Genomic DNA, 24,058 nt, shown 5'->3' on the forward strand with positions numbered 1-24,058 from the left:
CTGGCATTTAAATTAAGATCCAGAAAGTTGTTTTATTTCCCCTAAATATGTACCTCTCCCATCTCCCTGAAAATATTAGAGGCAGTGCAGACTTGTCCCCCAGACCTAGCCACATCCTGTCTGCCTTTTTACCAGAGTTGTTTCAATAGTGGAAACTGCAGTGTATCACCAATCCTGCCTTGTCCTAGTTTTTAAAACACACTTTCTGGCCTCTAAAAAACAAATCTTCTCTTTCCCTCTTGCCCCGTTCTCTCCTCTCCCTTCCAAAAATGACTTTGCAAAGGTAACTTGGCTTCTTCCACAAGTTGCCATAGCAGGAGAGTTTTACCATGATGGTTTCCAGACCATAGACCAGGGCAGGCAAAATATGGCTCATAGGCCAAATCCAGCCTGCCAAATATTCCGATCTGGCCCACCACTACCCTAAGCCACCAATGTCCGAAGTCCCAGTGAGTCCTCAGACAGGCTCCCTGTTTGCTGCATGCACCCTCACATGCCACCCAAAGTGGCCAGTTGCTGGAGTAGGTGCATGCATCTCTGCATGATATGCTCCCCTTGGAGAGAGTGGGTCTCTGTGCACTGCCCTCGCCCTAGCACAATCCTTGTGGCTTCTACTGGTCAGAAACCAGCCAATGGGAACTGCCTGGGTTGTGATTGCAAGAGCAGACAGCTATCAGAGCCCTCCTCCGCCAATAATGCATGTGCTGGCCCTTGTGAATGAAGCTGCATTTGGCATCCCTGGCTAAGGAGTGCTAATTCCAGGGGAGAGGCAATTTTTCCAAATGACCTTGCCAGCAGGAAAATAGAAACCACTGTGAGCATGGAATAACCTTGGAACTTCTTCTGAGGCCCTTAAAGATGGACTGGTAACCAATCATATGCTCTTCTATAGTCACAATATCCCGGTGTGGCAAGCTATAGAGCTTCACCCCTGAAAACCATGCTAGGTCAAAGTCAATTCTAGTTATGCATGCATGTGCCTCTCCCGATGCTTGTTCTCTCATATCTGTGTTCAGAGTAGATGGATCCTGGACTGCATGACAGTAGCAGATAAATAAATGGTCAGGAACCCTCTTTGGTTTCATCCGGGACAATAGAGAACTATTCAGAACTACTGCTCTGTACCTCAAAACCGTCCCCTGGAATCCTGCTCAAGAAGAGTGTAAAGATGACTGACAATAAAGAGCCAAAAATCTTGCTCGCTGCCTGAGTGAATTCTAAGAAGTTACAGGGCTGCATAATAAGTCTGAATAGCTTTCCTTTCTACCTGTAAGGCTACCGGAGAAGGGACTCCTCTTATTCCATTGGTAAGACCTGGTCTAGGAGCACCAGAGAGCAGTCCACACCAGGAAATTGCATCTTGGATACCAGCTGTTTAGTCTGGGGATTCACACCCAGGATACCACGGTACACAGGGAAATATGTCCAAGGTCAGAAGAGCTTGAAAGAATCAACTTGCTAGAAGTGAGCATGCTCAGACTGGCTCTTGCATCTAAGACTGTCAAAGAGCTGGTTGCGGCCTCTGTAAGTCAAAACTACAGCTGTAGCATGCATAAACTGGCAAGAGGATACACACAGCTCAAATCTACCCATAACTAAGCAGAATGCTTCCTGGGTGGAAGATCATCTACAGAAAGGGAGCCACTGAACACAAAAATTGTTGGGTTAAATTAAATATTTATCAGATTTCCCGGTATGACCCCATAAGTGGATTCGAGTTGATGCTTAACTGCTCCCCCTTTCTGCTTTTATCCAGACCCATAAAAAACACACAAGTATCAGGTTTTTCCTAGGGAAGTATGCCAAAGATCACTGCAACAAACAAATGGCTCTAGCTTACTGATACCCAGCCTCTCTCTGTTTTTCCCTTAGCCCTTTTACTTTATTTCCTGAATCATGAGCAAGTGTCAGATGGTGTTACCACATTGTCCTAAAAAGCTGCGGTAACGTCAGTGTTTGAAACATCTCCATTTTCCTGCCTCCACTAACCCAAGCCTTTCCTACATTCCAAACTAGATTACTAAAAAGGACTAGTTAGGTGAGAGAAAATGGGGTAGTTTGACAGAGAGCAGAAAATGGAGGGAAAGGGCATAAAGAAGAGATGGGTTACATAGAATGAAGAGAGCAGTTTTAAAAAAAATCTGTTGTGCTATCAGAACCAACATGCAGCTCCAACTGAAGTGTTCAGCATTGAGCTCATTTTAATTCTAGTGTCCTTGATATCAAGAAAAATACAGCAAATATTATGAGACAAAAGGAGAGCTATCGCTCAACAGGATATTGTTCAAAGATTCATGAAAGGTCAGATGTCTTCAGACGTGCTTGTTAACAGATTATAATGAGCACTGATAACCTCCCTAAAAGAGCAAAAGAAGTAGAAGGCAGGAGTTGAAAGGATGATTGTCTTGCATTGTTGCTGATAGTCTGTGAAGAGAGAGTCCTTTTAACATCAAGAATCCCCCTAAGTTCCCTCTCTTGCCTCCTGTCTCCCCAACATGTGTATGTGACACCCTTGGTCCCAAGGCTCAGCATTTCCAGGAGAACACTGGTTATTCTGGGAATGTCCTGAGGTGCTTCTTTCAGAAAGAGATCTCCTCAGGGCCCAGTTCCCAGCCAAATGCCTCTTGCAGCAGCAGAATCACATCTGTACATAGCACCCTCTAGCTTCTGCCCCCCTCTTTTCTTAAAGGGGCAGCTCTTATTTCTCTTATATCATGTACAACACCACTAGCAAAAACATGTACAGTAATAAATATTCAACGTTCCTAAATATAAATAATGTGAGACTGTAAAATACATATTATAGAAATCTCATGTGCACTCATAAGCTACAGCAGGGTTGCATATGCACTTCTGACCAAGAAGAAGGTAGATGGGCTTCCCTCTGGAACCCACCATTTCTGATCCTAAATTGATGGGGAGTGGCTACTGCTGTGGGAGATACTATCCATAGACCTCCCTTATTTTGTTGGGTTGAACGCCAAACCCTGTTTTATTGTTTTCCTTATCTCACTCCACACTGGTAAAAGTCAATATCACTGCCTGGATTGGCTGTACCGTGGGGCATTTCAGCTCTCGTCCAACTGTAAATTCCCTAGCTGGTTAGGGTCATATCAGCAGTTCTAGAAAATCAAGGAGCCTGCACGGTGTAATCCAGAAGGAAGACACCAAGAGTAAATTCCGAGCTATAATTCTTGTGAGAAGTGTCTCTCTCGAGCAGTCTCTCGAAAGCACTTAGCTGTGATGCTGTGCCCAGTTGTCTCATGTGCTGGCATTTTCCCCACAGGGAATGCCTCAGTTTCCACACATGACAAAAGTAGTTATCCATTATATAAAGAGGAATTAAACCTGTTAATGCTCCTCATGGTTATAACCATTCATGCTATTTCCAGACTATACAGCCAAACAGGAGATATACCAATGCCAGATACTAACAAACTTCTTTTTGATAGACAATACCAATGGGGGCATCTAATGCAAAGACTAACATGGAATGTGAAAGCATGAGGGGGGTGGCTCTTTTTAAAAAACATTGAAATTGGTGTTGAATAAAATGCTCTCATGTGGGTCAATATTCTGACCTCATGTCACTAGATCAAGGCAGAAGACTGAAAATTTGTGATCTCAACGCACTCTAATGAAGGTCATTACAGCCTGAAAAGCCCAGTTCATTTGCTGTCTCTAAAGCATGAAACTAGTGATGAAGCTTTACATAGATTTTATTTTTTAACCTATTTTCTCGCTCAGAAAATATCCCCCTGGTGTCCCTACTGATGACCAGTCTACAAGAGACCCATTGGACGCTGACACTGTTGTTAAGGGTATAACTATGTGGACCTATGCACAAACACAGAAGTTATATATAATTGGGCAATCATAACATTAACTGTAACTGTAATAAAACTGTCAAAATAAATTAGACCTTGTAATTGTGAATGTCTGTGTGGTCACTACCATTGGTCTTTGTGTTCCTAGAGACTTTATATCTCAAGCAAATAGCAGAGGTGATTTTTACCCTGTTAAGCCTGAAACTGTTGAGACCAGAGCTGAATCCATGGTGGGGTAATGCCACATTACAAAATTCAATTTAGATCAAATATAAAGCTACTCTTGGACTCTTCACAGTCTGTTTTGGATTTAGCAATCTTGAATAATTTTATATCATTTGCAAACTTTGACACCTCACTGGCTATTTCTTTTTCCAGATCATTTATGAATATGTTGAACAGTAGTGATCCTAATATAGACCCTCAGGGGGACACCATTCTTTACTCTCTCCATTATGAAATCTAACCATTTATTCCTTCCTTTTGCTTCCTGTCTTTTAACCAGTTACTGATCCATTACAGGAACTCTCCTCTCACCCCATGACAGCTTACTCTACTTAAGAGCTTTTAGTCAGGGACTTTGGGGAGATCCACCTAATCACCTTGCCTACGTGTTTCTTGATTTAGAACGACCAGCTGCCAGAGTTTTTCCCTCTTTGTCAACTGACTCTTCAGAGCAGGCCTAGATGATACAGTACTAAATATTCCAGCAAGTAGTCCACATTAATGCTCCTGCTGGTTCTAGTACAGATTGGACCTCCCTTGTCTGACACCTTCAGGTTCTGACCCATCCCAAACAATAGAATTTGCCGATCAGGGAAGGTCTCCTACCACCAGCCTTCCAGGACACTCCCCCTTCCCTGCAACTGGCTCCATTCCAGTCCCACTGCCGCTGGGCTATAGCCCACTGGGCGGCAGCCTGCAGGGCTTGGACTTAGACTCTGGCCCACTGGGACTCCCCAGGGACAGAGCTCCCCAGCCTCTGTGGCTCCACTTCTCCATTGCCCACCCCGGAATCCTCTCCTCACATGAGTAATCCTTTTGATTCCAGTGGGACCCACTCAACTGGGAGAGAAAGTGTGGGATTTTATTAGACTAAAGGAAATAGCTAGCTTAGGTAATGTTCTGTTTTAAGGTTATGAGAATGACTAGCTGCTAGTTTGGGGTTTGTTAGTGATGACTAACTATAAGTATGCAAACATGCCATTAATAGTAAATATGCATCAAATTCAATCATTGAAGTGAAACAGGATTTTAGCCCTTCTTTAAGGACAGATCTCAATGCAGCCTCGACTATGAGGCTTGACCCCCAAGATCAGCGTGCATGCCTCCATAACAATAGTACCTATTGCTTTATCCACTATTTACCTTCTAATTTCTCTTCTGACAAATATTTCAGATTTACTCCATCTTCAGTTGAAAACAATAGGCACTGGACAACGTAACAACACACAGCTGCCTACATACAAAAAAAAAAAAAAACCCCACCATATCAGGAGGAGTAATTACAATGGTCCACCTCTCACAAATCCACATTTAAGTAATAAAAATATAGCACTTCGACTTGTGGGTTTTGAATAAACAATATTCTCTTGCTTGAATGATGAGTGCACTACTGAAGATTGAAAGAACTGGGCTGGTTTAGTTTAGAAAAGAGAAGACTGAAAGGGGACATGATAGCAGTTGTCAAGTATCTAAAAGGGTGTCACAAGGAGGGAGGGAGAAAAATTGTTCTCAGTGGACTTTGATAATAGGATAAGAAGCAATGGGCTTAAACTGCAGCAAGGAAGGCTTAGGTTGGACATTAGGAACTTCCTAACAATCAGGGTGGTTAAACACTGGAATAAATTGCCTAGGGAGGTTGTGGACTCTCCATCTCTGGGGATATTCAAGAGCAAGTTAGACATCTGTCGGGGATGGTCTAGATGGTTCTTGATTCTGTTGTGAGGACAGGGTACTGGATTCAATGACTTCTCAAGGTCCCTTCCAGTTCTAGTGTTCTATGATTCTAAGGTCCCCTCCATCATAGGAGTCATGTGTTCTAGCTATAGTGACACAAAATCTAGTTGCATTATGTCATGCTAAGCTCTTGTGCATTTTCTGGTGCTCATTTGTCTGTTTCCTTTCCTGGTTTAGTTTTAGCTCAGCCTTTTCACTCAAGCACATGCCCAGCAACAATCTCCGAGCACCTTCGGCAAGACTGCCACCCGGAACCTGGAGCTACTGAATCCTCCTGCATAAGTCGTGGCTGCTGGTGGTGTGAGACGAGTACCCCGAACGTTCCATATTGCTTCTATGATTCAAATGAAGATCCGATTTGCTCTAGTGATGTTCCAGTTCAGAAACGCATTGACTGCCACCCTCAGCTAGGTGCCTCAAAAGAGGCATGTGAGGCAAAGGGTTGCATTTGGTGTTCTACGAAAGTCTACAATGCCCCCTGGTGCTATTTCTCAGAAGACAGCCCATATGGGTACTCTCTAAATGGGCAGCCACAAAAGACAGCTAAAGGCTGGAGGTAAACTTCACCATTGCTAGTTTAAGCCTTTATCCGTTCTTTATGCATTCTCCTTTGTTTGGACTGCTCAAAAGCCACATACAATTTTGGGTTCTTATTCTAAAGTATAAATACATAGACACACATTTCCCCCCATGCCTCTTTTGTAGAATAGCAAAGCTTTCCATGACAGGGCATAAATCAATGCTATCTAGTTGAATTTGGGAAAAAGAAATGCCCTCCTTTGTTCACCCAAATAACAACTATGTCAAATTCACAGTTCATTAGAGTTCTATTCCAGAAAGTTTTAGCTATGAGTTAATAGAACTGAATTCTTTCCACTGTTTTGCCCTTGCATATGTCTGGTCTTGTGTTTGTGCACTTTGGTGTGTGGTAATTAAGTGTGTTTGTAGGTTAATGCTGCAGAAACGTACGACGATGTCACTGTTTGGCAATGATATTTCTCCTGTTGCCCTCGACGTGGAGTTCCAGACAAAAGACCGCCTCAGGTTTAAGGTAACTATTAAAAAAACAATTAATTCAAGTAATCCAAGTTAACTGTCCAACCAACAACTTTGTGCCTACTGTCACTTTGTTTTAGATTTATGATCCCAACAGCCAACGGTTTGAAGTTCCACTCAAGATTGAATCTCCATCCATTGCTGCTGCTGCTACCAGCTATGACATCGAATTTATAAACCATCCCTCCTTTCAGTTTAAAATCATTAGGAAAAGCACAGGAACAGTGCTGTGAGTACAAGTATATTAAAACTGTATAGGAAATAAGGAAGACACGATGAGAACTATTTTGCATATATTATTGCTTTGTTTAGCCTGATGAACAGAAAGAAATGATTCTTCCTCTCACAAACATAAGCTTTGCAAGCATCTTTACATCCTAATGGGACACAGCTTAATTGAAGAGTCTGATCACAGTACTTACTATAAACATAAATATACACGTGTAACAGTTACTTAAACATTAAGGAAAGATTGCTCAGAGAATCAGATCTATTCCTTATCAAATACAAAATCTAGTCGGTACTACTGGCTGTACAGGTTCAGCCACTATTGAAACTGATCAGTGGCTGATTCCAGGAAGCTGGGGGCAGAGCAATTCTGCCTCCAGCTTCCTGTAGTCAGCCCCTGGTCAGTTTCAGCAGCCGCAGCTGAATCTGGAGCCAGTTCCGACTTACATACAAATTCAACTTAAGAACAAACCTATAGTCCCTATCTTGTACGTAACCCGGGGACTGCCTGTATGACTGCAATGCAATAAAACAGTGCCAAGGAACATGACTAATGAGTTTGGAAGTCCCGCATTTCTGGGTACCTGACCTGAGACATCTTAATGGGGACTGGTTTTCAAAAAATTCTAATTACTCTCCCTTCAGGTACATCTACGCAGCAGTTTTATTTCAGAATAATTTACATTATTCCAAAATAACATAGTCCGTGTCTACACTACAAGCAGTTGTTTCAACATGATGTCAAAATAATGTTGAACTAGAGGACTTCTTAGTCAGATTCCTGCAACCCTCATTTTACGAGGAATAAGGGAAGTCAGTGGAAGAGTGCACAACTGACATAGCTCAAGTTGCATAGCTTATTTTGACTTTAGCCCTGCTGTGTATCCATGCCCTTAGAGAATTAGGCTCCTGTAATGTCTTCAGTAGGACTCCAATACACACTAATCACTTTTTAAACTGTTGACACAAGGAAACTGGAGAAATAGTGCTAAAACAATTAAAAAATATTAGTTGAATTGTACAACTTGTGCAGTATATTTTACCTAAGGAAAAATGTCCCTAAATCAGCAAAGACCACGAATTCTATATTGTCACTTTCCAGGCATTCTGACATAAATTTCTTCTTTGCTTATTTTATACCCAATGCTGGTTACTAAGATATTTGTAGGGAATGGATAACATACTCCTTTCTAATCAGACCACAATTCAGTGTTCCTGAGCAGTATTTCCTATAAGTGCCATAGTTGTGCAATACCTCAGATGAGAGATTCAGATGAGATCCAGCTGATTAGCAGAATGCCTACAACTAGGGGTCTTTTTTTCTAATGGAGGGGCACTTTAGCACATGCCTTGTTGTGAATAAAAATTTATTCCTCACACAGATGGAAAAGATTACAGGGAGCATTGTCCCTGACACCATATGATAGGTAGTGATGATTTAGGAAGATGTCACAAACTAGACTGTGTTATGATTAGATGACTTAGGGTGGAGGAACAGGATAAATAGATCATATAAATATGCACACCCCTAGACATGATAATGACGAGAGAGAAAATGCAGAAAGAGTATGTTTCTGCTCACAGTAATTTTTATGTAAAGCACATTTTCAGAAGTTTGTTGGAATGAGGCATTGGTTATTCCTATCCATAATTTCTGTTAAAATGCACAAAAAATCTTAAAGGTGAATATTTAAAACCAAAAACCCCATTTCTTTCAAATAGCAGTTGTTAAGCAGACTCACAATATAAACATTTCCTGGCAAGAAATGGAGCATTCAAGCTTTTGGGAAGGAGACTGAACATTTTCAATTATGTTTTGGTTGTTTTCTCTAAGGCTACATCTACACTGCAGGCTTCTTGTGCAAGAAGCTTTTTGCGAAAGAGCTCTTCTGCAAAATCTTCTTGTGCAAGAGCATGTCCACACAGCAAAAGCACATCGGAAAAGCGATGCACTTTTGCGCAAGAGGGTGTCCAGACTGCATGGATGCTCTCTTGCAAGAAAGCTCTGATTGCCATTAACAGAATGGCCACCAGGACACCTGTGCTTCTTTTGATGGAGTTTTTTGCGTAAAAACCAGCCTATTTCCCACGCGCGCACACCTTTTTGCGCAAGAGCTCTTTCACAAAAAGGAGTTATTCCTTGTAGAAAGAGAAATACCTACACCACAAAAACCCCTCTGTTCTGTTGATTCACTGTACATTTTCTTGCACAAAAACACGATTGAGGTGTGGACGCTTCACGAGTTTTTGCGCAAAAACTCTGCAGTGTAGACATAGCCTAAATGATGTGCCTCTTGTGTCTCCTGTGAGTAATTTTTCTCTGAGAACACTGCTTGTAAAATAGTTTGCAGATGTAAATGTTGGGCTTTATTATTAATTACCTGGGACATTCTTTTATATAGATATCTTGTGACATCTTTTTCAATCTTTGTAGTTTTTTTTAATGAGGGTCCTGTAAATTAGCGTCCTACATATCAGGGAGATAGCAAAAATGTGCTTACTTTCTCCTTTAGACTTAGTGGCTTTGTGTTGCTAGCAGGTTCCAGTTGAAGATCCATTACTCTTTTCTTTGAGCCAAGAGATTTTTATCTCTATAGCCCTTTTCGTTCTAAGGTCTGATTAAGGCTTATTAATTGGAATTATGATCTGTGAAGAAAATACTTACTGAAAATTACTGAGCTGGTTCATAATATCATTCCCATCACTATTACCTCATCATAGTCTTGCTAAGCACAGAAATTTAATCTCAATTATTCCAAAGTGTCTACCAATTTTGAGGGTCTCAGTCACTGGGTCTCAGCTAGAGATACCTGCAGGATTTATTTTCAGATGTGCCGAGCCCACACAATTCCAGTGGGAGCTATGGGTACTCAGCAACTCTGAAAATCAGGCCCTATTTGGAAAGTTTCCAAAAGAGCTATCTACCTGATAGATTCTCTTGTTTTCAATGGGAGCTACTGAGGGGTAAGGGCTTTTGAAGATCAGGCAGTATCTGTCTAAAATGGGACCCCCAAAGTTATTGCTCACTTTGGAAGCTCTAGGCTCAGTGGCAGCATGAGCATTGTGAAAGAATGGGCTGTGTTGTAATGAGAGGAAGATAGAGGGCAGCCTTGGCTAATAACTGTATCCACTGTACAGGTTTCACTAGCAATCCAGTGCTGTTAAAAATTGCTGTTGGCAAGTATAGGCTGTCTTACCCGAGCGACGAAGCTCTTCTGAAATGCATCCAATTAAAAAGCCAATTAAATGTTAATATTGTCCATGGTTAATGGTTTTATTCTGCAACTGAAGACATGGCTATTAATGAAACATCATTGCCAAGAGTGTTGTTTGCCCATAGTGTAGGAGAAGGGAAAACGTTATGTGTCTGGGAAAAGGCACAGAAAGTTGATTATAGATGGAAGGGCCTTGTTCCAGCAGGAAAAGATTGTTCTCCCAGCTGTACCCCCTTTGTAGCTGAATTCCATGTGTGAGTAACAAAAACCTACCTCTTCGTGCATCCTTGCTGATCTAAATGAGTGAATTTGGATGCGGGATAGTATCTTTGTCCCAATATAGGAATGTATACTCACCACTTCCTTTACAGGTCAGGAGAGTTTGGTGTATATCCTCCTTTCAACATGTTAATTTGCATCATACTTTCCAATCGGGAAGCCATGATGTTTGCTATTTGTTTGACAGCAGCTGCTGCGTCTACAGCAGGGAATGTTACAAATGGTTCCCATTGGAGCCGAACAACCCAGGGCAGCTTGAGCAATGACAGGAGCCAACAATAACCAGTCTCCAACAACTACAGACTCCTATAGTTTCTGGCATTTTGAAAACTAGCTTCTTTAACCCTGGTGAAAGCGGTTTTAGCAACATGTTGGTAATCACAGCTGTAGGCATATGGAAACCTTTTCTACATTAGGGCTCCCTCTAGTGGCAACATGGGTTCAACTGAACCAGTGGTAAAATCCTCTCATGCTGACAGACCAGTAGAGTTCAGACTGGTTAAAGAAACAATTCTCTGCATGGAGTAATCAGTTCATAGTGCCCTGTCCCTTTTGCTACTGCAGCAGCCTTTGTGGAACTATTAAATAAGTTTTGTCTAGAAAATTGCTCATTGCTGAGGATGGGTGTGAGCAATAGGGCATAGCTGCATGTCTGGCCAAAGTCAGAGCTGTGTTCTACAAAGTCTCAGGAGCTGTGATTAAAACTCATTTCTAAAATTGTGCTGAAGATGGTTTGGCCATTGCTGTTAGACTTTGCTGGGCACGTGTTGATGAGATCCATTGTTAACAAGGGGCAATTTTCTTTGTCTATTCAAGATTACACTGTGAACCAAAGTGCTCCTGTCCTGCTGCTATCAAACCTGGCAATTCAGCCTATCTGAAGGACCCCTCTGTTTGGCTTAATCGGGGTCTGTTTTAAGCCTACACAAGCTGCTCATATGAAAGTGACCCTGAACATCCTGCTAATCATGTGGAGGAGACCCTCTGTTCATAGCCCTTTCTGCTAGGATTCCTAGAATCTAGGAAGTGAAAGAGCCAGATACTTGGTGGCATTGTTTCTGCCCTTTGCCTGCCACATTTTAGCATGAAGAGCGGGAAGCACCCACTGGAAGTAGGAATAGGGTTGGTGCAGGGCTAGAAGGGACTGCATCATTCGCTCTGAATACAAACCACCTCTTCCAACTGGGATGTACGTAAAATCCATACCAAAAGTAATGCAGCTCCGGATTTTTGCACAGAGTCACCTCTACGCCTCTCTGGGAAGAATTGGGGACAGGCAGTAACTCAAGAAGAACCCTTTTTAAGACTTTTCTTTTAAAAAGCTTGTATATCCAGCTGCAGCAGATCAAATCCCTGGGATCCCAATAAAGAGCTGAACTTATCACTAATGTTTCTGTAAACACCAGTATTTCTCAAAGTAATCAATAAGAACAAACAAGGCCAAATTGCAAGTTTCCAAGTGTCGGTGTCTCAATGGATGATAAATGGTGTGCGGATAATACAAATCCATATACACCACTCACTGTAGTTTTCACGGGTCTCTGCTAAAAGCTTTTCTGTTGTAAAAACTATCCCAAATTTTCATAAACTTGTTCACACGGAGCAACTTGAACTCTGTCAGCAGCTTTTCATTTTTGGACAATCCACTAAACATGCCTAGAAGTCCCTATAATCCCAGAAGTCGATAGCACAATGCTGGGGTATTGCCATGGATACAAGTAGGGTACAGGACATTCTGTGTGGAAGAACCTCTGTGGATTTGTTGTTAGTACTTATATTTTTATTTCTCATCCATCATTTTTATATCATGATTCCTGTCCCAGATCCAATAGATGTTCATTTATGCTTTAAATTCCATCCCAGTGGACTAGTATGATAGATAAAGAAGAGGAGGCTGTCACGCCTGTGCTCTTTTGCATAGTGTATAAAAACTCCTTCCAGCTCTGTCACAGGTGTATGCAAAATCTCCTGATAGCAAGTTAGTGAATGTCATTCTTGAAAAAAAAAATTGCAGGTGGGAGAGGATGGAAACTTAGGGGATCCTTATGCTCCTGAATATTATTTACAGTCATTACTGCCACTCTTTGTATTACATGGGAAGCTTTTGTGAGAGGTGTGAAAACATCTGCTCAGGACCCAATGGCAGTCAAAATAGCTGAGAAAATGTTAGGTTGTAGTGTAGGGAATAGACCTGAACAGACTGTAATGCCATTAAGTTCCTCAATAATATGGTCTCCTGTTGAACACCATGTTCACCATACCCTAGGTACAGAAACAATAGAAAAGAAGCAGGCAAATGATCAAAGGCATAGAAAGCGTTCTCTTTGAGAAGAGAGGAAAAGGGGAGGGGGTGCTTGGTTTCAGCAGAGATGAACAACAAGCAAACACCAAACAGATTAAAAGATAACAAATATAAAAATGATATAAAGAAATAATGTTTTACACAATGTACTTATCCTGTGGCACTCACAATATTTTACTGAGGCAGAGAACTTGATAAGCTGCAGATTTGTATAGTACGAATTATGTATAGTCATATCAGCCAATTACAAAATTATAAGGGCTGTCAACCCAAATGACTCTGAATACAAACCAATTCTCCCAACAAAATTAGCAAAACCTTCTTCCACAAACAAGTTTAATCCCGTGATCTGGAACATCTGGCGCTGGTTATTGTTGGAGACCAGGCCCAGATGTCTGAGCCAGTGTTAGCACTTACACTCCAAACCATCTTTCTTGTATGATAGAATATGATAGAACATTATTCCAAGCCAAACTAATTTGCTGATGTCTGTGTTAAGAGCATGCAATGTTTTGTTAGTTATCACACATTGGAGGACATGCAACAAAATAATCAAATCCTAATCAAGATTGTCTCTAATTTCAAAACTGCTGCTGCAAAGTTCAGCTGGCTTTTGTACTGATTCTTGTAGTAAGCACAGGAACCACTTGTCATGAGAAAATTATGTGGAAGGGAAGCTATCAAAATGATTTATAAAGCTATTGTCTCAAACTGCAATTTTGCTGAAAGTAACATGGGGAAAATGTGTGCGTCTTTTGTAGCTGATATTTGCTTGCAGTTTGTAGCAGCCATTATTCTTATAGAGTATTTTTTGTGTTATAATGATTAAGATTTTTATGCATAGATAAGGAGAATGTAGGTAACGTTTGCCTAATTCATTTTCAAAACAAAAGTGCAGTTGTCTAGGTTATTGCACGTCTGGAAAATGCAATGACACAATGGTGAGGAGTGCAGTAGATGAAACTGAACAGAACAGAATCAATAATTGTAAATACACTTGGTGGTTAATTATCAAAAGCAGTATTACTGCAGCAGTTCCTGAACTGTGGTCAATGAACCACTAGTGTTCTGTGGAAAACCTGCTCATCACATGATGCTAACTTTCCTCCCTGCCTCCATTTACTAACTCACATTACAAGGAAGCTAGAAATATACCAATCTCTTTCTGAGTATTCCCCTTCCACAGGTGATTGCAGACAGGGAATTTAGAGAGGGAGTTCTTCAGGACAGCAGGTGTGGATGGTGATAGTTCTGCTGTTGTTACCTGCACAGCATGTGCCATGTTTGTCTTCCTCACTGAAGAAAGTGAAGATGAAATCCCTTCTAAGTGCAAGCTGGTCCCCATTTTGGAGGAAAAAATTAAAGGACTGGAGGCCCAAGTGTCAACCCTGCGCTCGATCAGAGAGGGTAAAGACTTCCTTGATAGACGGCAGCGTTTAATCCTGCAAGCAAGGCAGGCAGAAGAGCCAGAGAGGGCAGTACGGGACCAGGAAGAGAACTGGCAGCATGTAACTTCTAGAAGGAAAAAAAACCAGCACAGGAATCCCCCATTCCTACAGAGGTAAGTAATCGCTTTCAGGCTCTCTCCACAGGCTCTATGATGGAGAATGCTTTGGAAGGGACCTCACAAGGAAGAAATCGGAAGGGAACCACTTCAACTGGAAGGCATGGGATGCATAATCCTAGGGATGGGGGTTCCACGACCACCACCCCCAAAAGAAGAAGGCAGGTGGTGATGGTTGGAGACTCCCTCTTAAGAGGGACTGAATCCATCTGGACCTGGAATCTCGAGAGGTGTGCTGCTTACTGGGAGCTTGAATTCAGGATGTGACCGAGAGGCTTACAAAACTGATCAAACCTTCGGATTGCTACCCCTTCCTGCTTCTCCATGTGGGAACTAACTAAGAATGACCTTGAGCAGATTACTATGGATTGTGTAGTGCTGGGAAGAAGGATCAAAGAATTCAGAGCGCAAGTGGTGTTCTTGTCCATCCTTCCTGTTGAAGGGAAAGGTCTGGGTAGCAACTGTTGAATTGAGGTAGTAAATGCGTGGTTGCGCAGGTGGTGTCGCAGAGAGGGCTTTGGTTTCTTCGACTATGGGACTCTGCTCTGGGCACAAGGATTGTTAGGAAGAGATGGGATCCACCTAACAAAGAGAGGAAGGAGCATCTTTGCGGGCAGGCTTGCAAACCTAGTGAGGAGGGCTTTAAACTAAGTTTGTTGGGGGACGGTGACCAAAACGCTGAGGGGAGTGGGGAAGTCGGATACCGGGAAGAAATGAAAAAAGGAACAAGCAACAAATGCAAAGGGTAGGGTGATCAACTGGTTACCCAATGCGAGAAGCCTGGGTAACAAACAGGAAGAATTGGAGGCCCTAGCCTAGTCCAAGAACTACGATTTGATTGAGATAACAGAGACTTGGTGGGATGTCTCACATGACTGGAGCACTGTCATGGAAAGGTATAAACTGTTCAGGAAGAACAGGCAGGGGAGAAAAGGAGGAGGAGTTGCACTGTATGGAAGAGAACAGTATGATTGCTCAGAACTCCAGTGTATAGAGGGAGAAAAGCCTGTTGAGAGTCTATGGGTCAAGTTTAGAGGTGTAAGCAAGAGCAGTGATGTTGTGGTTGGTGTCTGCTACAGGCCGCCGAATCAGGTGGATGAGGTAGATGAGGCTATCTTCGGACTACTTAAAGAAGTTTCCAAATCACAGGCTCTGGTTCTCATGGGGGCTTTAATCACCCTGACATCTGTGGGGTGACCAATACCGCAGTACACAGACAATCCAGGAAGTTTTTGGAGACTGTTGGGGATAACTTCTTGGTACAAGTGCTGAAGGATCCGACCAGAGGCTGTGCTCAACTTGACCTGCTGCTCACAAACAGGGAGGAGCTAATAGGGGAAGCAGAGGTGGGTGACAACCTGGGAAGCAGTGATCATGAAATGGTAGATTTCAGGATCCTGACCACAGGATGAAAAGAGAGTAGTAAAATACACACCTTGAATGTCAGGAAAGCAGACTTTGACTCCCTCAGAGACCTGATGGGCAGAATCCCCTGGGATGCTAACATGAAGGGGAAAGGAGCCCAGGAGAGCTGGCAGTATTTTAAAGAAGCCTTATTGAAGGCACAGAAAGAAACCATTCCAATGCGTAGCAAGAGAAGCAAATATGATAGGAGACCGGACTGGCTTACCAGGGAAATCCTTGGTGAACTTAAGTACAAAAAGGAAGCTTACGAAAAGTAGAAACTTGGACAGATGACTACGGAGGGATATAAATGTATAGCTCGAAAATGCAGGGGAGTTATCAGGAAGGCGAAAGCGCAATTGGAATTGCGACTTACAAGGGATGTGAAGGATAACAAGAAAGGTTTCTACAGGCATGTTAGCAAGAAGAAGGTGATCAGAGAGAGTGTGGGGGCTCCTACTGGATGAGGGTGGTAACCTAGTGACAGATGATGTGGGGAAAGCTGAAGTACTTAATGATTTCTTTGCCTCTGTCTTCACGGACAAGGTGATCTCCCAGACTAATGCACTAAGTGATGCAATATGGGACGAAGGTGGACAGCCCTTAGTGGGGAAAGAACAGGTTAGGAACTATTTAGAAAAGCTAAACATACATAAATCCATGGGTCCGGACTTAATACATCCGAGGGTACTGAGGGAGTTGGCAAATGTCATTGAGGAGCCTTTGGCCATTATCTTTGAAGAGTTGTGGAGATCAAGAGAGATCCCAGATGATTGGAAAAAGGCAAATGTAGTGCCCATCTTTAATAAAGGGAAGGATGATCCAGGGAACTATAGGCCGGTCAGTCTTACTTCAGTCCCCAGAAAAATCATGGAGAGGATCCTCAAGGAATCCATTTTGAAGCACTTGGAAGAGGGGAAGGTGATCAAGACTAGTCAGCATGGATTCATGAAGGGCAAGTAGTGCCTGACCGATCTGATTAGCTTCTATGATGAGGTAACTGGCTCTGTGGACATGGGGAAGTCAGTGGATGTGATATACCTTGACTTTAGCAAGGCTTTTGATACGGTCTCCCACAATATTATTGCCAGCGAGTTAAGGGAATGTGGATTGGATAAATGGACTGTAAGATGGATAGAAATATGGCTAGAAGGCCGGGCCCAGCGGATAGTGATCAACGGCTCGATGTCAGGATGGCGGTCGTTTTCTAGCAGAGTGCCCCAAGGTTTGGTTCTGGGACCGGTTTTGTTCAAAGTCTTTATTAATGACCAGGATGAGGGGATGGATTGCGCACTCAGCAAGTTTGCAGATGATACTAAGCTAGGGGGAGAAGTAGATATGCTGGAAGGCAGGGATAGAGTCCAGAGTGACTTAGACAAATTGGAGGATTGGGCCACAAGAAATCTGATGAGTTTCAACAAGGACAAGTGTAGAGTTCTGCATTTGGGACGGAAGAATCCCAAACATTGTTACAGGCTGGGGACCAACTGGCTAAGTAGCAGTTGTGTGGAAAAGGACCTGGGGATTACAGTGGATGAGAAGCTGGACATGAGTCAACAGTGTGTCCTTGTAGCCAAGAAGGCTAATGGCATATTAGGTTTCATTAAGAGGAGCATTGCCAGCAGATCCAGAGATGTGATTATTCCTCTTTACTCAGCTCTGATGAGGCCACATCTGGAGTATTGTGTGCAGTTCTGGGCCCCCCACTACAAAAAGGATGTGGATGCATTGGAGAGGGTCCAGCAGAGGGCAACCAAAATGATTAGGGGGCTGGAGCATATGACCTACGAGGAGAGGCTGAGGAAGTTGGGTCTGTTTAGTCTGCAGAAGAGAAGAGTGAGGGGGGATTTGATAGCAGCCTTCAACTTCCTGAAGAGAGGTTCCAAAGAGGCTGGAGAAAGGCTGTTCACAGTAATGATGGATGGCAGAACAAGGAGCAATGGTCTCAAGTTGCGGTGGGAGAGGTCCAGGTTGGATATTAGGAAAAACTATTTCACTAGGAGGGTGGTGAAGCACTGGAATGGGTTACCTAGGGAAGTAGTGGAGTCTCTATCTCTAGAGGTGTTTAAGTCTCAGCTTGACAAAGCCCTGGCTGGGTTGATTTAATTGGGATTGGTCCTGCCATGATCAGAGGGGCTAGACTTGATGGCCTTCTAAGGTCTCTTTCAGCTCTATGGTTCTATGATTCTATGAAATCTGATTTCACTGATTTGTCATACTTAAAATGCGACACGATAGTTATATTCTGCTCCCTTAAATAAATAACCCAAGGATTATTTCATTTGTCTTCCAAGGCATTTCACTGATCCATTACAGTTACACTTTGAGCAGGTAGCACAAAAGGGACCTACTGCTTATTCTCATGCTATAAGCGCAAATGCAAGCCAGAAATGCAAACTTCATGCTGTCCCTTTGGCTCCTGAGTCAGTCTTCTTCCAGATGAGAAGCTATAAATAGAAAGGCTTATTCTTAAGCTTGGTGCACTGTGTTTGGAAAGGGAGCACCAGTTTTCAGAAGTGATGCTAACAGGAATGGCAACACTATAGTTAGTAGGGAGAATCCCAGCTATCAAAATATCTTGGCCTCTTTATACTTCCAAAGATTTCAAAATACGATAGAAATGGCTAAAAAGTTAACATTTTTCATTTTAGTAGGGAGCTCTCTTGAGTAGAGGAGGATGTTCTGGTATCAACAGACAAAGCTGTGTGTAGCTGGTGGCAAATGCTGCATCTTTGATTGTGAATATTGTGTCTGAAGTTTTTTAGATTTTTCTCCTATGTAATCTTCTCTCAAATCAATTAATTGATGTGCAAATTCACAAACTTCTTAGGCCACCCTTGTGAGTGGAAGGGAGGATGGGGATAATATTCATGGACCATTGTAGTTAATAAGTAGCTTTTTAATGAGAACCAAACATATTCCTATAAACAACATAGAATTTTATATTGCTTTTTTTTTGTTAGCTTCCATCCTGCTTTAACCAATCAGATGGGAGTCAACAAACACTCTCATGAGGGAAATGTCATTTTTTTCTTTGTTTTTACCCAAAGGTTTTGAGAGAGAAAGTTGGTCATTCATTTAAATGTTCATTTTAAATTTAAATAACCCTTCAATTATTGCAGTTTTGTACAGTAACAGTTCACGGTAGCTGAAAACATTAATGTAAGCAGGGCTCGGGACTTGGGAAGAGGAAAAGTGACAGGAAGCTCTGCTTTTTTATCTTCTAAAGGGGAGAAGAAAAAGGGAAGGGAACAGTGGCAATTACATTCATAAGTTACCTAACTCTAAGGAAAAGAGAAAAGGCTTATTTCTGATCATGGGCACCAGTTGCCTCCTTTCTTCATGGGTGCTCAACCCCTACTCAGCCCCTAGCTCTGCCCCCACTCCATCCCTTCCCCGATAGCCTCACCCTGCCTTGTCTCTTCCCACTCTTGCTCTGCTGCTTTCCATGCCATTCCAACCCCTTCCCCAAGCACTCTCTGTCCCTGCTGCCCCCCACAGCCAGAGAACTGCTGATTGTGGCAGGTGGGAGGCACTGGGAGGGGAGAGGAGGAGTCCATAGGTGGGGCCACCCATGGTTTGTAGTCTTTGGGAAGGGGGTCAGAGAAGCTGGCTGCCAGTGGGGTGCTAATTTTTTTCCAGTGGTGCTTCAGCCCTGGAGAAGCCACTGAGCCAACACCTACATTTGTGATGGTGGTGTTATGCCACACTAAATGCTGCATTTGGCATCTGTCTACTACTGTGACTGGTGCTCTACAAGCAAGATGGGGAAGTGGGTGGGGAGGAGTGTAAATATGGGATCAAAATGGGAAATGATGTATAAGTGCGATTGGAGGGACACTGTGAGTTGACTGCTTGAGGGAGATGAGAGTGAGGCCTTAATAATGCCTTTGAATCCATGCAGAAGCTCAACATAGAACCATGAAGTTGATGAATACATAGTACTTTAATACAAAAAAACGGTTTCCCTATACAGGAGCTGCTGTGTTCCATGTTCCATTGTGGTAAAATAGTGTCACTGCAATTGTAATACAATTATGTCACTGCATGTCTTGGATCAGGAATACCCTTTGTAAGATACAACAAAATGCTTGTAATCCCTTGGTAATGCTACTTACTTTCAAATAGGAAATGTCAGTGTTTTAACGTAGGTCCCAGGAAATATGAAATCTCATGTTCTCTGAGCAGGCATCACATGGAGTACACAATGGGCTAAGGCAGTTACTTGAGTTCTTTCCAAACACTTTCCTTCTGGCTACATTTACTTTTTTCTTCATCAGTCCTTGTGTCAGGACACTGGCACTGGAAACCCAGTGCCTGCCTGATCTGGGTGATCCTGTTAGTTTTGGTGGGAATGCCGCACATGAGCTGATACCTATTTCCCTATAAAGTAACTTTTCATAGAAAATTCTTGGTTTCCAACGGGCTCCTTGTAATTCTTGGAGATCTTTTATACACATTTCCAAGTAATAAGGAAAACAGCCTTTTCCAGGAGTATGGGGATTTCCACTGAACATATAATGGGTAACAACTAAGTCACCAGTTTCATTGTTCTAGCTTCTTAGAGCTGTGGAACTGCCAAAATGCAGAGGGCCAATAAACACAGTATCGTAATTTGCAATAATTGCTTAATACGTTAGATTCTCTCTCTAGGCCCAAACTGTTTGCCTATATGCACAAGGTTGGAGCAGGTGCAAGGAGCCTTCCTATTCACCACTGCAGCTCTACCTAAGGGCAAGAGTCTCTTTTCTTGGCCTGGCACTACCTGGTATGCCCTATAGGGCCAGTTGTTTCACCAGAATCTGTTTCCCACAATGGTGAAGTGTTTGTCAAAGAATAAGGGAATATCAGTCTGGTGAAAACAGCATGAACTCAGGCTCTCAAACAGAATACTCTCTAGGCCCTGGTCTCTACTAGGGACTTATTTAGAAATAACTCCCCTTATTTCAAAATAACAAGTGGAGCATCCGCACTACCAAGCCCGTTATTTTGAAATAAGGGCCTGGTTATTTCAAAATAATAACTCCTGCTTTTCACAGGGAATAACGCTTATTTCAAACTAGTTATTTCAAAATAATGGTAGGGTGGACACTCCACTGCTGCTATTTTGAAATAACCACTCCCCAGGTCATTCAAAGTAATTACTCCCCAGTGCTTCTTGGGGTAGTGCGAGGTAGTGCGTCCACATTAAGGGAGCCTGCCTTGGACTAATTTCAAGGCCTCCCTGTAGTGTGGACATGCTATTTTGATATAATTATTTTGGGAGTTATTATTTCAAAATACATTATTTCAAAATCATTTTCTAGTGTAGGCATGTCCTAGGTGTGCTTCAGTAAATTGTTACAGTATCATGCCCACTGCTAACATAAAGAACCTTTCAGATAATTAATTGACTGGCTAATTTGGCATTCTGTTTAATTTTACCAAAGCCTCCGATGACAGAGAATTTATATTGAAGGATTTAATATTTATATTTGTATTTATATTCACACAGGAAAAAAAGTCAAGGATGCATTTTAACAGTGATCATAATAACCACCAGAACAATTTCTTATGTTCTGTGGTATATTGCTCATCACTGACCATTTTAAAAATTAAGACTGGATATTTTTCTAAAATACATGTGCTGGAATTTACTTTGGGCAAGATCTGTGGTCTCTGTACACAGGAAATCAGACTAGATTATCACAGTGGTCTTCTGGTCCTGGAATCTCTGAATTTGTGAAAGTAGTACCACTGCCACCTTCTGTGGTTTTGGTTAATTTATTTTAATGTATTGTAATAAAAATGCAGTTCAGCCAGGGCAAGCAGAGGGAGATACATATGGTATTCATGTCATACAATGGTACGAGGTACTTTGAGAGTAACTATACAGCTCATTATAACATTAGCAACAGCAACTATAAAGTAACACCTCATTAAAATGTGACTTTGTCTGTAGATAACTCAATAGAAGTAAATGCATAAAAGTAATGAAAAAGACAACCATGAATATAAAAATATTAATACTTTGTTTAGCTCAAATTTTATCCATTTTGCCAATATTATGAAGTCACAGACTAGAGAAAGCTGTCGGGTAAGGATCTGATCCTGTTTAAAGTCAGGGATTGAACACACAAGTAATCCTATTAATTTCAGTGGACATCACACACTCATAAAAGATGGTTGCAACTAAAAGTTGTAGACACCACCGTGTGATCATAGTCTTCTATGTAGACCATTAGTTGTAGAAATAACAAAAGCAACTGCTTATTTCAGTGACAGTACTTTATATATAGGCACTCCCCGAGTTATGCGGATCTGACTTGTGTCGGATCCGCAGTTACGAATGGGGTTTTTCTCGCCCCGGAGGACGGGAGCGGCGGGACGCCCAGATGTGCCGCATTCCCGCCGCCCGCGTCCTCTGGGGAGAGAAAAGCTGCTCCGTGTCTCCCTGGTCTGCTGGGGGGGGAGGAGCCAGCAGACCAGGGAGACGGGGAGCAAAGCCTCGGAGGACGCCGGCAGCGGGACACTCGCTACTGAAACTGACCAGCGCTGACTCCAGGAAGCCCGAGGCAGAGTTGCTCCGCCCTGGGCTTCCTGGAATCAGCCGCTGATCAGTTTCAGCAGCCGCTGACTTGGGGACGCCTGGGGTTCTTAAGTTGAATCTGTATGTAAGAACTGGCATCCAGATTCAGCCTGTTGAAACCGGTCAGTGGCTGATTCCAGGAAGCCCGGGGCAGAGCAACTCTGCCTCGGGCTTCCTGTAGTCAGCCGCTGGTCAGTTTCAGCAGCGGCTGAATCTGGATGCCAGTTCCGACTTACATACAGATTCAACTTAAGAACAAACCTACAGTCCCTATCTTGTACGTAACCCGGGGACTGCCTGTAGTGCCTGCCTCTTACCTCAGTTATCCTTAAAATAGAAGCACACATTGAATTAATTTTACATTGCATTCGTATGTGTTAATATTGAAAAAATGCACCATAAATTCAAAATATTCCAATATTTCTCCTTGAGTAAGAAGTGATGAATATAAGCCATGAGCAAACTAATTGTGTTCATACTCTTCCTGTATTTGAGACAGGTGGGACGCATCCCTTGAAGAATTAATTTTCTCCAAACAATATCTGCAGATTGCAACCACTGTGCCATCCACCTCAGTTTATGGATTTGGTGAACATGAACATCCATCCTTTAAGCACAATATGAATTTTGTTACCTATGGGATGTTTTCCAGGGACCAGCCACCAGCAGTGAGTCATTTAATTCAGCATCTTGTGCTAGGATCATACTGTAAATGTAGAATGGAAAATTAAATACCAGATTAACACATTAGGATATGACAAGAGGTGTTAATTATGAATTGTCAGCAAAGGATGGGTTTAATAAAATGTTACGGAAATACAACAAAATATAATTAGCTAAACAGTAAAATCACTGGGTATTTTACAATGATTTGGAAAGTTGGCATATGAAACATTCAGCGTTCCTAGAAAAATATATTCCATGTGCTAAGGCTTTGATTCAGCAAAGTATTTAACTTGTGCTTTAGTTTATCTCTATACATCCAACTACTTACGAATGACTTAAAGGGGATTAAGGTTAGGCACATTCTTAAATGCTTGGCTGAGTTACAGCTTGAATGCTAGTCTGTCAATGATATATTCTCTCCAGCAAGGAATTTCTTAGCCTGGTCACTCAGGAGCATTTGGCTGAATGCCAGAGTACTATAGTCCATGGCTAAAAGTTTAAGTAAGATAAGATAAAAGTGACAGTGTTGGGGATAAAAATCTTTCTTGTTCCATTGATGGAGCTTTACATTGGTTTGCAAACAACCCATTTTATGAACTCATAAATTTCCTTGTCTGTGTATGTGTTTCTGGTTGACACAGATTGTGAAAAATTGGTAAACCAAGTCATATATAATCCATTTTTGATGTTTCAGCCTTTTTCCAATCTTTATGGAGTTCATCCCTTTTATATGTGCATAGAGAGAGATTCAAATACTCACGGTATCCTCTTACTGAACTCCAATGCACAAGGTAATGCAGTATATTATTTATACATAAATAAAGTACAGAGTGATGTTAAATGGTTTCTGCTGAATACAAATAACCCTTTCCACTAATGACTTTTAAAGATACAAATATATGACAGGATTCCTAAAATATTATGCATATCACAAGTGAATTTCCAGGAACTATTATTTTCTCAAAGAGACTTTATCTCAATTACTGTAAA

General features: G+C 42.1%; 1 protein-coding gene across 1 annotated transcript in view; it reads left to right on the forward strand.

Moving 5' to 3' along the window:
- LOC102463469 (sucrase-isomaltase, intestinal-like) overlaps positions 1–24,058 on the forward strand; it is a 91,466-nt gene that overhangs the window by 1,771 nt on the left and 65,637 nt on the right. Inside the window, exons 2-6 of the mRNA XM_025183243.2 lie at positions 5,964–6,342; positions 6,735–6,837; positions 6,923–7,071; positions 22,902–23,070; positions 23,763–23,859. Coding sequence (XP_025039028.2) covers positions 5,964–6,342; positions 6,735–6,837; positions 6,923–7,071; positions 22,902–23,070; positions 23,763–23,859 — 897 coding nt within the window. The remainder of the gene's footprint in view (positions 1–5,963; positions 6,343–6,734; positions 6,838–6,922; positions 7,072–22,901; positions 23,071–23,762; positions 23,860–24,058) is intronic.

The sequence above is a fragment of the Pelodiscus sinensis genome, chromosome 1, assembly GCF_049634645.1.
Source record: "Pelodiscus sinensis isolate JC-2024 chromosome 1, ASM4963464v1, whole genome shotgun sequence".
Lineage (NCBI taxonomy): Eukaryota > Metazoa > Chordata > Testudines > Trionychidae > Pelodiscus > Pelodiscus sinensis.